General features: G+C 41.8%; 3 protein-coding genes across 3 annotated transcripts; all 3 read left to right on the forward strand.

Moving 5' to 3' along the window:
* Positions 1-1,562: 1,562 nt before the first annotated feature.
* Positions 1,563-8,781, forward strand: armc3 (armadillo repeat containing 3; the record flags this gene model as incomplete). Its single annotated transcript, XM_080050490.1, has 16 exons — positions 1,563-1,610; positions 1,766-1,883; positions 2,236-2,361; positions 2,855-2,923; positions 3,013-3,188; positions 3,387-3,581; positions 3,768-3,951; positions 4,113-4,265; positions 4,393-4,501; positions 5,036-5,285; positions 5,571-5,707; positions 5,938-6,106; positions 6,376-6,470; positions 7,834-8,001; positions 8,174-8,336; positions 8,575-8,781. The coding sequence occupies 16 exons, from the start codon at positions 1,563-1,565 to the stop codon at positions 8,779-8,781; spliced, it is 2,367 nt and encodes a 788-aa protein (XP_079906616.1).
* A 702-nt stretch (positions 8,782-9,483) lies between these two features.
* msrb2 (methionine sulfoxide reductase B2) lies at positions 9,484-11,330 on the forward strand (the record flags this gene model as incomplete). Its single annotated transcript, XM_080050597.1, has 5 exons — positions 9,484-9,598; positions 10,152-10,249; positions 10,573-10,649; positions 10,911-11,058; positions 11,208-11,330. 5 exons carry the CDS (start codon positions 9,484-9,486, stop codon positions 11,328-11,330), a joined length of 561 nt encoding a protein of 186 aa, XP_079906723.1.
* A 1,023-nt stretch (positions 11,331-12,353) lies between these two features.
* On the forward strand, positions 12,354-14,956 carry c8g (complement component 8, gamma polypeptide; the record flags this gene model as incomplete). The annotated part of the gene is made up of 6 exons (XM_080050598.1): positions 12,354-12,539; positions 13,431-13,576; positions 14,226-14,296; positions 14,402-14,509; positions 14,616-14,720; positions 14,904-14,956. The coding sequence occupies 6 exons, from the start codon at positions 12,354-12,356 to the stop codon at positions 14,954-14,956; spliced, it is 669 nt and encodes a 222-aa protein (XP_079906724.1).
* Positions 14,957-15,858: the final 902 nt, after the last annotated feature.

A 15,858-nucleotide genomic window follows, 5' to 3' on the forward strand; every position in this document is an offset into this window, starting at 1 on the left:
ATTTGGATGTAAAATGTACAGGTGGTACACTCCGTCTGCGGCGCTGAGGCTCATGTGTGCTGCTGTCAACTGACAGCTCGCTGGAGGGGAGGTGACAGCAAGCCTGCGCTCTGCAGTGTCTGCTGCGCTGATTCGCTGCAACCCCCTCCCTCCACCGGGTCTAGGGTCTATGCTACGGCTCTGTGCCTTTTAATAGCACGCAGAAAGCTTTTTTCTATATTAGTCTAAATTTGCATTTACATTTACATTTACATGCCATATTGACAGCAGCGTCATTAATGTATTCAAATATCCAATTTGAGCGTGAAAATGTAGCATTCACAATGTAGCTGTCACCACTTCCAGGTGGGAAAATGGATGTGAGCGTGCATGTGTGGGCGCCATAGATAGTAAGGTGGGCGCGCGTGCTTTCCAGCTCGTGTGATAATAATAATAATGCATTAGCCGAAAAACCCGCACATCATCCAAGCCATCCCCCCATTCTCAAGTTGCTTTAGGTTCGATTAATCCTATTTCATTTCAGGCAGCACAGCAACAATTTCCCACACCACCAGAGGTAATGTCTTTAGAGGTCATTTGTTTTTTTTCTTTTCTGGCGCATAGGCCCTACTGTGCTGTTCCCACTGGCACATTGCTGTGTCAGTGCCTCTCTGAGAGTGTGAGGCCTCAGTGTGATGATGCTGTAACCTACACAGCTCATTAGTTTGATTGCTCACTTTTCATAGCAGCACATTTACCTCAATGCCATTCTGCAGGACAGTCCCCTACCCCTTGCAACACAAACACCACAATCACAAGGCATGCAGAATTTCTTATGATTTTTCAACATTTCCCTCTTTTAATTTTAGGATTTAGCTTAGCCTAGCCTACATGTTTATGCAAATGTGGAGTTGGCGGCAGCCTATATGATAACTAGTGTACATAATAGCATGTCATATAATATATTAAGGATTCACGTTTCTTTTCTTTATTTTGGTCTTTGGCAACATGTTTGTCTTGTTGGCTAAATGAACATCACCGCACACTTTATTGTGGTCTTAACATGACCACAATAACACCTATGTTGACGTCCGAAAACCTTGTCAAATCACAAATTAAAGTCAGCTTAGTCTGATGATCTAGCATTGAACTGGTTCGCTAAAGGCACTAACAATAACTACAGCTACCATAGGTTCAAAGCAATAAATGTTCAACCCCTTCATTTGCAGAACGTGACAGCCGTTGCCTAGCAACGCTGTGTCAACCTCCTTTACCAAAACACAAGATTTAGGAGTCTGGTTCTCCTAGCCGGCTGTCATGCTAATTATAATCCTTAAACGTGTCCTTTAGTTTGAATAAAAAAGAATAGGTAAGTCGTAGTGAATATTTGAGATAGTGATATGCAAGTGTGTTAGTTTGTTTTGTAAGCGTCGTATCTGGCTAGGCTGTCAGGTTAGCTTTGCATTTTAGCTAGCATGGCTACGTTCATCACTGCAGGTGATCTAGGCTTTATAGATTGCATTGAACTACACTCTGTCTCTAGACACATTAAGTTAAAGTGCAGTTTTCCTCTAGGTTGAAGAATGGGAAAGAAAGCGAAGAAGGAGGTTGAAACTCCTTTCAAGGAAACGGTGAGATATGTGTGCATTGAACGTTTTGTCGTCTTCTTAACTCTTGATAAGGTGCTTTTAATGGCTTATTTCCATTCAAACAGATGCCCATTGACTTACATCATGACATCAGTTATAATGCATGTACACACCTGTCTCTCTCTTCATACTCACAGATTGAACCACTGCCTGTTGAGGGCAAAACCCCAGAAACAGTAGTGCTGCTGCTGAACTCCCCGGAGGAGGACATCTTACTCAAAGCCTGTGAAGCAATCCACACTTTTGCAGAGAAAGGTACAGTACCCTTTTACTGCAAACCCTTACAAATTATAAAAAAAATAGCAATTCTGCTGCAGATTCCTGACAGTTACTGTGAAATATTTACATTTATTCTACCCTCATAAAGCATCTGCATATTGTTGGTAGATTAAGAGGAGTTGAACTTAAAAAAAGAAAAAAAAGATCAACATCTTTAAAAAGTGTATGAGCACCAAATTTAGTCTTGAATCCCCATTTCCGCTTTTTCTTTAATGTTCTATCAAATTGCAGTGTTAATCTTCACACCTCCACATAATAAATGCCCCCAGGCACTCTCTGCTTGGCAGCAAGTTTAGTTTTCCTGATCACTGTCTCCCCCTGTTGTTAGGAGACGAGAACAAGCTTTCTCTGCTGGGATTAGGGGCGTTGAAGCCTCTCTGTAAACTCATCTCTCACAACAACAAGCTGATCAGACGCAATGCCTGCATGGCCTTGGGCCTCATGGCCACCAACGGTGAGACAGACCCCATATTACAGAATCAATGCAGACCCACCTTGCCAGACGTTTGGTCGCTTACAGTACAAAGCGTATATGATGTTGTTGTCCACATTTTTGTTTTTGATCATATACTGTATACGGTTGCTCTTTGATTACATTTTCTGGAGCTGTTCTGTCTCTATATCTGACTTTGTCTTGTCTGTTTTTTTTGTTATTATTTTGACATTGTCCTATGTGTTGTGTTTACTGTGTATTCTGATGTGCCATATGTTCAATCATTGTCAAATTTTAAAGATAATTGTCAGGACCTCAGGAAGAATAGCTGCTGCAATACAACAGCTAACGATGATCCCAAATAAACAAACAAACCAACAGGCAATTGATTGTGTATAGATTTGTTGACTGGCAACCAAATTAACTGTTTTCTAATACAGACGGTTTGACTGCCAGAAGGGGTGGCTCATTGAATAATTATGTGGCTAATGTTGTCTCTTGTTATCATTGAAAGGTGATGTAAAGATTGCTCTGAAAAAATTAGATGCCATTCCATCAATCATCGACAAACTGTCACTTGAAGGTGAGTCATTCTGATCATATGATGAACACATGCATGAGCTGCATTTAAACCAATAAACAATACAATTTTTTTTATCTCTCCCATTCAAGAGGACATAGTTGTCCACGAGTTTGCAACACTGTGCCTGGCCTCTCTGTCGACGGATTTCGTCTGTAAGGTCCAGATCTTTGACAACGAGGGGCTGCCACCTCTAATCAAGCTGCTATCCAGTCCAGACCCCGATGTCCAGAAGAACTCGCTAGATATCATCTTCAACCTGGTTCAGGTGACTGAGAGTTGTCAGCCCAGACGAGGTTGCAAGGCTATACACAGTTATATGTTTTTTTTATTTACAATTATCAGTATCACAAAACGTCACTAAAGGATCGCTGTCTGCTTTCAAAAATATAGTCTTGGGATGGGTGAGATTCAAATGGGTTCCGAAATTCCCACTTGTGTCCTCTGTTGCACTGTATGTACGTAGGACTACCAAAGCCGTCTAGCTGTACATACGCTGGGCGGGATCCCTCCTCTTCTTGAACTGTTGAAGTCGGACTTCCCAGCCATTCAACATTTGTCTTTGGAGATGCTGCGCAATATCACCATCGATGAAGACACACGCATCACCTTAAGAGAAGTGCAAGGATTTGAGAAGCTCATGGATATCCTGGGAAACACGGTAGGTACAGTACGTATATGTGTGTTTAAGGTAACATGCTATTAAATAAATTAGATTAAAGAATTGTAGAGGCAAGTAACTTCCTATAGCTGCAAATGGATCCCTTGATTAAGCACTTGTTTTCAACTGCAGTCTCTATCCCATTTTTATGCTCTGTGCCCTATCCATCTCTTCACTTTGTAATAGGAATTCAGCGACCTTCATGCTGAGGCCTTACAGGTAGTGGCTAACTGTTTGATTGACCCTGAGAGTGTAAAGCTGATCCACAAGAGTGGAGGACTGACCAGGCTGATGGAGTTTATTCTCAGCTTCAGCAAGCCCGAGATCCAGTCCAATGCTGTTAAATGCATTGCCAAGGTTGCTCAGAGCTGTAAGCAGAGAATGAGACAAGACATAATAATTTACTCTCAACTTTTCAACTAAAAGTTTGGAAGTCATAAGGGTATACACAACACCAACTTTTTACTAGTTGTGTGTGTGTTTTTCTGTTTGTTTCATTGTGTGTGTTCGTACATGGACGCGTGTGTGTAGCCGAGAATCGCAATCTTCTCCACGAGCAGAATGTGGAGAAGGTTCTGGTGGAGCTTCTGTCTGTGGAAGACGACAGCGTTAAAACAGCTACCTGCCAGGCTGTGTCCCCCATGAGCCTCCACCCAGCCACCAAAGACAGCTTCAGAGACCTGGGTACATAGCACAGACACACACCCAGAAGAAACACACACACACACACACACCCAGAAGACACACACACACACAGACACACACACACACACAAAGAAGTGCAACTGTGTTGGATTCATGTGTGTTTCAGGAGGTATACCCGCAGTTGTAGAGTTGCTGAACAATGAGAGTTTGGTGCTGAGAGAGGCAGCTACCCAGGCCCTGTGTAGCCTCACACAGAACAACCAGCTCAACGCATTGTGAGTGACATGCAAATTGCAAACAGCATATTTTTCTTGTTCTTGGCAAAAGTAAGGACTTTTCGGTTTTATCAGAGAATGCAAAGGTCATCCCTACAGTAAGTTACTAAAAAAAGGAATTCTAGTGTGTACGTGTAACTATTTGACAGATGTTATACAGTATATTCAGTGGTAAGTTTGCCATCTTTGAAACTGAGGCTTAGGAAGTAGTTTAAGTTGAGCAGCATGCCTCCCTCTCCACTATTTCACCAATGATTTAATGCTTCATCTGTCTTCTTATAGCTCTTCCTACCCTCATTTTTATGTCCCACATTTTTACTCCCCTGACAAATCCTCTTTATAGTATCTGACTTCATTTTTCTGTATTACTATCTCCCTCAGTTCTCGCGGCACTAACACGTAACATTTTTTTTTAGTTTAAAAAAATCACACGTCTCACACCCGTTACATAAATTCTTTGTTGTGAGACTGCATTTATAGTCAGCTCTGTGTGCTTTCAGTCAATCTCCCGTCCATTCATGTGCTATCTTTCAGTGCAGTGTACGAGGCAGGAGGCCATGAGCTCCTTGTCCAGCAGCTCTACGAAAGCTGTCCCAGGACGGTGGCAAATTCAGCCGCCACTCTGTCCAACATGGCAGGACAGGAGGTCATCCACGGCAGCATCTTATCACATGGAGCCATACAGGCGCTGGTGGAGCCCTTGAAGTCCACACATACACAGGTCCTGGTCAACACCACACAGTGCCTGGCAATGCTGGCCTGTAATACAGAAGCTAGGGCAGAGGTTGGTGTCTGTGTGCTTTTTAATGTTCAGAATGCTGGCTTGTTTTCATGATTACAAATGACAAGAATATAATTGCATTTACAGAGGTGTTTTTCATGAATGAAATATCAGCCAATTTTACTTATACAGCTTTTACTGGTACTTTTTTAAATTCTTAACTCAAAACAAAATCTATTAGAAAAATTAAATCACAATATTCATTATAAACACTAGTTTCTTAAAATGTCCAACAATATTTGATTTGGTTTCCCTTATTACCTATTATTCAATCCGTATCACACATAGCTACAAAGCGCTGGAGGCCTTCCCCTACTGGTCAATTTGCTGCACTCTTTTCACAAGGAGGTTTTGCATAGTGCATGCTTGACTATCAACGTCTGTGCCAGTGATGAGCCCACCGCTGTGGAGATGTGCAAATGTGGGTAAGTGACAGGTAACAATAAAGGAGCTTTTTTGAACATTAAACGTGTATACAGTTGGAACCAACTTGCAGTGATCTCTTAAATGGCCACTAGATGGCAGTATAGCGCAATACTATGAGTCACTAGATAAGACACTATGGCAAGTCCTGTTGTTAGTGTATGCATTTTTATATTTAACACCAATGCCTGAGTATCTGTATGTGTTTGAATTCCTGCTCTGTTTGTCTCAGAGCCCTGGAAATGCTGCAGGAAATCAACCAATCAGCGAATCGTAGGAGCAATTACAGCGAGTTGGCCATGATCAGCCTGCTTAACTCCAACTTATCTGTTAAATACAGCCTGACAGGTCATTTGACCTCTACAGACATTATAAGCGATGGCTTCTACGACGCCGGGAAGGTGTGTGTATGTGTGTATACAGTTGATATTTGTGTGAAGCAGAGGTCACTCAACAGAATGTAAGCTGACTGAAACTGTTTTCAAATCTACGAATGTGCTCTTAATTTATTATTTTGGAGCTGGAACTTGTTGAACCGATCCATTTCATCAACATAACCACATCAACAGTTTTTTTCAGTTGCGTCTGTCTTTCATGAAGTAGGAAACATACGGTAATGGAGGATATTTTAACATTTAGGATATTAGTAATAGGGTTTTCTCTCTTTTAGGCTTGTGCAGGTCAGAGGATTCTGGCTTTAGATGAACTGTCCACGCAGCCTGTCAACCAGCACCGGCCCATCATAGTTGTCCACACAGCAACAGAGTAAGTTTTCTTGAATTTTACCTTAAAGTCCTTAACAAAGTAGGACTAAACACTGTTTTGTCACTCATGAATGCTAGTCCAACATTTACTAGTTTGGACTCCAAACTAGTAAATTCCCACCTCCAAACACCTCCAGACAGCTAACAAGGCTGCTTACACTCCAAGCAGAGTGGGAAATTAACAAAAACAACATCACACATTGTGGTGGAGCATTGGCTGAGGCTTAGCTACTTTCCTACACTGCCAGCCAGCCACACTGTGTTGTTTTTCGGTACAATTTATCGTGGCTGTTAGATCACTATCACCCTCCCCTTGTCTGCTCCAATCCAGTGCTCCACTTTTTTCCCCTCTCTCTTTTCTCCCCCCCCCCCACTCTCTCTCTCCCTGTTACGTTCAACGTGAATGTGGCCTCACAGGGTAAAACCATCCCAACACACTCAGCACATGAAAAGAGCCATTGTGTTTAGACTAATGGACCTACATGCACAACCTCCAATGTGCATGCGCACCCACAAAGATGCAGCTGAAAATGCCCTCACTATGATACACATGCATGTTGACTGACACACAAACACACCATATGCATTGAAGGCTGTACAAGCAAAAAACCGAATGCTCCTACAAGCTTTCAGCATTTGATGAATTAACGTTGCAGAAGAGAGCTGTACCCCTTCAGGGTACCTCAGGTCTACCGCATTTCCACCACGTTCCCCCTTCAGCATGCATACACATACACACACACACCATCTCAGGAATTCTTAAGCAGTGGGTTATGTAATCCATCCGTGGTCTCATCAGTGGCTCAGTATGGCCCAAGTTAAACTTTTTAACTCTATAAAGTAAAGTCTCCGTTGCTTAAAATAAATGTATAGTATTTTTTTCGCATGCATATGGTCACCTCTTGGATACTGGCAAACCATTTCAAAGATAAATAGAGAAGATAAAGAAACATTTCGTAAAAGTATATCTTTATTGTACAGTATGTTGCATTTTCTTTATTTATTATTCTAAAATAATGGATATTCAGATGTAATAAAGCAGGCTAAATCGCACCGCGTAATACACATGGAAACAACTGATGATATTCCAAAAGAACAGTGAAAATAATTGTTATGTTGAGTTAAATATAAACCATTTTATTTTTTTCCCTCTGGGGCAGTGATACAGCTGATACAGAAGAGAGACAAAGCAACCAATCAGACCAGGGCAGCAGGGCAGAACGCAGGACACCAAGGTTAAGAGTTTATATGTATAGGAGGGGTACAGTATAATTTTAAAAACTCACACACTGGTATTGGTATTTTATATTGTAGGATTCTTTGGCTTATCTTATTTATAGATGTGTAAATTGTCATTTGTGCAGGAAGAGGAAAGAGGATGACAAACACAAAGGTGCTAACCGGCCAGAGTCTCCCACAGAAAAACGGTGGACGATGATGAATGACTTCTCATTGCAGCTCCTAGCCAATGAGGCCAAAACATCTATTCTCCCACTGAATGACCAACGGGAGCAGTTCACTGCCTTGGCCAGGTGACCGACCAAGAAAATCCTCTCATGTTGAATAATCGGCAGCCATTGTTTCCAAGTCTACAGAATCATGGAAACTAACTGAAACCCTTGAAACTTTGTTCTGCTTTTGAGACTCTATTTTAAATGTTTCTGCATTTTTTCTTTTTTGTGTGTGCTTGGATTTGGGTATCAGGCTGGTGAGTGGGGCCATGGGCGGAGCAGTGGACAAGGGAAAGTTGCACGAGTTCCCATGGGTACTGCACCTGAGCCAGCTGAAGTTTCAGCTCCAGTCTAATGTTGTTCCAATCGGTTTAATTGGCAAGGGATTCTACTGCCACAGGGCACTTCTCTTCAAGGTACCACTAACTTAGCTACTGCATAGAAACATCTGCTTTTCTTCCTCTGTACCAATCCATTGCAAATGTTACCTACATTGTTTGACATCCTATTTAAGCCCCTTCTCTTTCTGTTCTCCCCATCCTTCACTTGTAGTATTCCTCTCCTGATACATTTCTCAGATGTCCATGTACACTATAACCCTCATCATTCATAAAATAACCCCCCTCCATCCATCCCCTCTCTCTAACTTCTCAGTGCCTGGCCGATTGCATCGGAATGAGCTGCACACTTGTTAGGGGTGACTACAACCGGGGCTGGAACGAGGTTCTCCTCTTTGAAGGGAATCCCTCCAGTAAGGGATACTCTCCACAGCCCTGTCGCTACACTATAGACCTGATGCACCAGCCTGGAAGCCTGCTGACAGCCAATACCCCTGCTGCTCTGCAATACCAGACTATATAGACCAACACTGTGCTGTTGATATACCTAAGTTAATAAAGATGACTGATTTGTATTAGCAATGTGTTGTTGATTTTAGGTTCATGTTCAAAGCCAAAAAGAAAAAAATGCTGTGTAATAAACATACTGATTCAAGCTTGGGTTCTTCACCACAAAGGATTCACAATAGTAGAACTGAGGTCAGGTGCTGTCAGACACTGCAAATAAATAGAGTTGGTTGGCAGGTGTTTAGCTGCTGTTTGTGCCTAAGCCCAAGTCAGATCATTGAAATAAAAGTATATTTTTGGATTATTTTTTATTTTTTTCAGGATACATGGCCTACTACTGCATGTAATGCAAGGATTATAGCAACAATAACCAAAGTTCCTTCGATCCCATATTCCTTTGATGTTTCACCTCAACTATAAACTATTGCACCAACCACATTCTCCACGCTGTTTGACCTATTTTCTTGCCATAAAGTTGCAACAGAATGATATTTTTGTTACTTTATAACAACCCAGTCCACTTTCACCTATATCCTAGGTGTGATTTTTGACCTGGTCACATAGATAAGAGCCTGCAGGAGCCTACTGGGGTGGGCCGGCGCGAACTTGCTGGTGCATGAACAGTCCCGACTTGGCTTCCACTGCTGATAAGTGCACTTGACTTTAGACACACACTTTGCAAGCAGCATCATTCCATACATCAGCGGTAGCGGCAGACATGTCTCGTTTCGTCGCCCGTCTCTCTGCAGTCGCTTCTCGGCACGCGACCGCCAGATCTGTGGCGTTACCGAGGAGGATCCCGGTATTCATCCGCCCCGTATCTACGTCTCAAGGTACAGTGGGGTCGGGGAGCGTTTGATTTATTTACTATCGCTCCGGTTTTCGGATTGCCTTATTCCATAGTAGGCTAGGCTAGATCAGGCTGCGAACTCCTGCAGGTGCACAGCGCTGAATTTTTCTCACAGATGTTGGAAATTAGGACATTGAAACCCGATGGAAGGCAAAAACAAAAAATTGCCTGCGCAGAGGACTGTGGTTGACAACAGGAGAGCGGGGGCTTCAAGGGGGGCGGGGAACTAACAATATGCATGATTAGTTTAAGTTTACAGTTAAATTTCAATTTCTGCACTTCAGGTTTAGTGAAAAAAGCTTTTTCATTTAGGCTAAAACGTCTTCAGGTTCTGTGGTCTAAGTGTTGTGGGTTATAATGGGAATATAAGTTAGGAAAAGTATGACATAGTTAAGGATTTTAATGAGATGTTATAAAAAACAATCTGCTCTTTTACTACCCACTTAATTGATCAGGAGGGCCATTGTATGTCCCGCTTGTATTTTGCGTATATGCCCTTTAAAGCTCCCTTTAATTGTAACCTCTGCTCTCTGCAGGCCTGCAGTCTCTCACCCGTTATAATGAGACCACAGACTGGCAAAAGAAGTTGACCCCGGAACAGTACGTGGTCACCAGAGAGAAAGGGACTGAGGAGGTGAGTAGCCACTGATGTATGTTGACTTAAAAAAACGTCTTCAAACTGACATCCATGCATGTATATGTCATAAGCAACAGCCCAGTCCCAGGTTGACTTTGGTCTTTCTCGTGTCAAGTTCACGTGGCTGAACTTACAGATGGTGTTTTATGAATTAGAAGCTCCTTAAAAACAGCTAGAAACACAGAGCAATTTCTTATAGCTTTACGTTTACAGGGTTGCACTAACAAAGTCAGGACACAAAACTAATACAACTAATTCTTATGGGTTTCTCCTAACACTGTGTATGTGTGTGTGCGTGTGTGTGTTTTGTGTGTTCTCAGCCCTATAGTGGGATCTACCTTAACCATTCAGAAGTAGGGATGTATCACTGTGTCTGCTGTGAAACTCCACTTTTCAGGTAATGGTTTGTGCCTATCAAGTTTTAAAGGAATACTTTCCAACATATCATGATTACGTTTCTCACCCCTTGTAGGTTTGAATATGTGACAAAAACATTTCATATATGAATAGGCTACAATAGTTAGCCTACAATGATACTATGATGTTGAATGGAAACTCAATGGCAGGACCAATTAACAAGATAAAGACAGAAATTAGAGAGTTTTTGTGTTCGAAATGTATGAGTAGATTCAGGAAATGTTGCTTCCCCTCTTTATAGTTCGGAAGCTAAGTATGACTCTGGGGCAGGCTGGCCAGCATTCAAAGAGGCCCATGGGACATGGGAGCGGGACGAAAGCCACGCCTCCATCATTCGTCGCCCTGACAACAGCCTGGGCAGTGCGGGGACAGAGGTCCTTTGTAAAAATGTGAGTTGTCTTGTGAACTCCAAAGTCAAAGTTCATGTTTGTTTAGTACAGTTGTCCTAGTTAGTATTGCTTGGTGTGCATTTTACAACACCGCCGTTGTTTTCCGTTGGTTTACGACTTCTGTGTGTTTGTGTCTTTGTTTGATGCAGTGTGACGCCCACCTTGGTCATGTGTTTGAAGACGGACCGGACCCAACCGGTCAGCGGTTCTGTGTCAACAGTGTGGCCCTGACGTTTCAACCCAGAACAAACATTAAGGTTGAGGAAAACTGATGAATTACATGGACTTGCCTAAACCACTGAAGACACACCTAATGCATGTTTCATACAGTACGTTACTTACTCCAGCGTCAGAGCATTCATTCCATGGTTTGGATCTGTACAGGTCCGGAATCGAGAGGCTTTCTGTGGCACAAGAGTTAAACTGTTTAGGTGGGAATGGATTTTATGGGGTCTACTAAACTAAAAGAAACTGAACTGAGATCAGTCTCTTGTTTAAATACGTTGGGTACATGCGCTGGAGAGAAGTCTATACACCTGCCATTCATACAGTACTACACCATTCACACAAACTCAAGCTGTAGACCATCAGCTTCTTAAATCACCTGAATGTCTTCATGGAAAACACTTTCCTAAACAAGTCACTGTGATTTTTTAATTAAAAAAAAATTGTTTTGCAATTTGTGTTAAGTAGGAAATGTTGCTTTAATTAATGTCAACTGAATGATGTTTGTCCCTAAATGTGGGGCATAGTGGCTAACCCATTAATTTTACGAAAATGAATTGTAATTAAAACAATTTTTTTTAGTTTTTGAAATGTCTCTGTGTCTTTAAGATGGCAACATATACTGAGTCTTGACTGATAACATCTCTTTTTCCTTGGAGATGGCAAAACACTGGAAGTTCTGACATTGTTATTCAGTGTGTTTGTTTAGATCGACATTTACTGATCAAATTGACTTTACTATGTTAGGAATCATGAAAGTTTTTTTTGATGATCTGTCAATAAATGAACATTAATTTTTGTTTATTCTCTGAATCAATGGTTATGCTAATATTTTAAAGTCAGAATGTATTAAGACTATATGGCCGCCCCCTGTAGTTCACAGTATGGCCCAATGCCTGCCAGTAAACTAAGTTAATGTTTATCTCAATAGGCCATCCCCTATTTCAAATGTGTTTGTCTCCTGCTCCCCAATCTATAAAGAAGGAAAGAGTTTAGGGAACCAAAACCAAGTTCGAACACAGGAACCTGAGCGATCCAGGAGAAGAGGACTACATTTTTTGAGTGCAAGGATGGCTGGAGCATGGCGTTGCATGTTGGCAGTGGTGGCGTTGATGTGTATGTGTCTGTGGGGTTCAACTGAAGCTGTAGGGGGGGCTGTTAGTCGGCCGCGACCCCAAAGACGACCTCCTAAGAAACCAAAGGTTGTTGAACCTATTGAAGTGGTCCCATCCGCACAGAACATAGACATACAGCGGGTAAGAGACAGAGTGTCATATACAGTACTGTATGTCTGTTTGAATGTGTATGAATGATTCATGCATTATGTTGATTTCTGTGTATAAAGTGTGTTTTTGAAATTTTAAGACTTTTCATTGTCTTCCGATGTTTCGGATTGGTGCCTTTAAATCAGGAGTTCAGATCAGGCCTCATGTTTGGCTTAAAGTGACCATTTCTATTTCTGTACAAAACTAATTGTGACTTTAGATTTAGGAAATAAAAAAATGCACTGAAAGTAGTCTTGTTTTGATGAATTGGAGAAAGGACTGTTTCCAGGCAGAGGAGTTTAGCCACAGTAAACATTTCACTGTGCTGTTAACCGACCTTTGCACAGTTAAATGACAGGTAAATACTGTTCATATCAATACGATTGCCCAATAATCAGGGGAAACCCTAAATTAAATAAACTTTGTGAAGCAAGAACCATTTTATACATTTGCAGTGCATTGACAAATGATATTCTTCTGGAGCTGAAAATATATACATTTAAGTCTGCTTGGACATGGATAAGTGTGGGGGCTGGTAGTGTGGATATGCTTGTGTCAATATTGTGTTTTAGGCAATTTAGTTAGGGATTTAGTAAGATTGAATTTGAACACAAGAAAGGATAACAGGCCAGGACTTTTGAAACACGTTGGTTTATTTGATGTAACTCCATACATATTACATTGGAGTTCATTTGACCCTGGTAAGATAGGGAATAGCCTAGTTAGAAAGGCTTTACATGTTCAGGATCATTTGATAAGATGACATTTCAATCACCAGTACCTTCCAAAAAATGCCCCTAATACTTAGAAGATATGTGAAAATCTTGCTTATTTTTCCTGTCCCTGTCCATCTCACTTTATCCTTTTTGCATGTGTTGGCAGATGACCGGAGCATGGTACCTGCTAAACACTGCCTCCAAATGCTCGTATCTGATCAATCATGGGACCAAGATGGAGCCTACAGTGATGCACCTCACAAGTTCCCCTAACTCTGATAAAACGCTGTCTGTTAGCACTAAAACACGACAGTAAGTATTAGGCTACCACACACAGCAGGGCCACTCTACACTACCTCCATTCATCAGCAGATGGGGCAAATATGCCACCACTCTCTCATTCCACACTGACCTCATGCTTCAACCACATGTGTTTTGATTTTATTTGTGTATCCTAAGAACACAGGAAGACGGAGGCAGAACAGTTAAATCCATCTGCTTTCCCTCATATTTAAAAAAAGGCTGAGGTCATCTCGACCTGGCTTTTGCAGTACAATTACACGATTGAAATGGGAAAAGTGTGTGTGGTGGTGTTGTTTTTGTAGGACATTCTGTGATATTTTAGTTGAGATTTGAGGGCAATAAAACCTGCTTGGCCCAAGCTTAGGAAAGCTGTTTGTTTTTTCTCCTTTTTCTCATGTGACATTAGAAAGCTAGGTCAATCTGAGACGTGGTGCTGAGACTTGGTTATCTTATTATAATCAGTTTACTATTGTTCTAGGACAATTTGAACACATGAAGTTTCTTGAAACATGAACAATCTACTTTATATAAAGAGAAGGTATCCCTCTATATTGTATATACTACATAAATAGTATGCAAACTATGAGATATCCAATAATGCATGTTTCTGCCAAATGTTTGATCAAAGATGTGACCTGAAACAAACCTCTCTCCTCAGTAATCACATGTGTTGGGAGATATTACAGGTCTATCATCTATCAACAACCCCAGGCAAGCTCACACTTAAAGGTTAGTGCCTTCTCTTTTAATCACTTCAATGGTATCCATGACTGACAAACTACATTGCAAAGCGGCATCCCTTTGTCTAACCGGGCTCTCTGTGGTTTCCACCAGGTCCTCGTCCTGAGCTTGACACACAGATAGCGATCGGAGAGACGGACTACGACTCCTACGCCATCATGTACTATCACAAACGGGGCAAGATCACCATGAAGCTCTATGGTGGGTTCCATCAGCCATGTGACGCCTGTTTGTTGAGATTGCGACGTATGTTCAAAGTAAAATGCATTTGTAATGTCATAAAGTCATTTTTGTGCTCTTTCTGCAGCCAGGTCTTCATACGATTTGTCAGAGCCAATGTTGACCAAGTTTGAGCAACTTGCTGAAAAACAAACTATGGGACTGGCATTCCTCTTCCCCTTCCCCACCTACAGTATGTCCACATCCACCTCGAAAATAACATGACATAAACTATGCTACACTCTTACAATATGAGGCTACATGTAATAAGAGTGTAGCTGGAAAAGATCTCCATAAAAAAGAGACTTTAAAAAAACAACATACAATACAATTTAACGCAATACTACAACTATGCTTAATGATGTCTCCTTTCTAGGTCACTGTGGTACTGTGGACCAGGACCATGTAATCAGTGAGTTCTATGTGTGAAAAGAAACTGCATTGACATGCCTATGTGTAAAAATGTCCTCTTCAATGTTCACTCCCAGGTACTTATGCTTCTTTATGATGTCCACCCCCTGGATGGAAACAGGTCACTGATGCCTTGGTCCATCATATTTCTACAACCAGCTCCTTTGTCTTTGTCACATTGAGCTGCAGACTGGTTCCGCTCACACCACGTGACCAAATTTCCGATCATTGCCCTGTACTCAGCCTCCTCAAACTTGCGATACATCCAACTATAGCAAAATCATCAGACAACTTCCAAATATGGTAATAGTCTGTGCCATAATTTAATCTTGTGGTGTAGAGGGTGAGGATAAAGGGAGACAGGACTGTCCCCTGTGGGGCCCCAGTATTGCTGACCATACAGAGCTTTCACACCGGCAAGGCTCTGTGCCGGTTCCGGTTCCAAAAACTACTTTTGAACCGGCTGCCGGGGTTAATACCTTAAATAAATTGCTTCTGAACCTGAAAAGTTGGTTCTCTGCTTGAATCAAAAAATTGTTGGTTGAGAAGTTAGAGAGCAGCACAAAAAAGCACAAGAATATGACATAGGAGGGTTAAACCTTGGTTCCACTTAAACTGCTATGAACGCAGGCTGGTTCCCAAGAAAGCTCCAAGGTTCTCAGACTTCAGAACGGAACTTGGGCGAGAACCAGAACAGTGCCGGTGTGAAAGCCCTAACAGTGTTGCAAGCGCTCAAACTGTGGTCATCCTACCAGTTTCTCAAAACCCAAGATTCTTCACTTTTTCCGAGGACATTACACATGGCAGCTATTGTGTCCTTTTAGAAAGGAAATAGCTAAGTCAAATGGTGAATGAGTAGGGTCGGTTGTTTCAAATCTGATGAAGAACAGATTAGGTTTGCTGGCCCTGTCCATGTTGCA

This window comes from Ammodytes marinus, assembly GCF_949987685.1.
Source record: "Ammodytes marinus genome assembly, chromosome: 21".
Classification (NCBI taxonomy): Eukaryota; Metazoa; Chordata; class Actinopteri; order Uranoscopiformes; family Ammodytidae; genus Ammodytes; species Ammodytes marinus.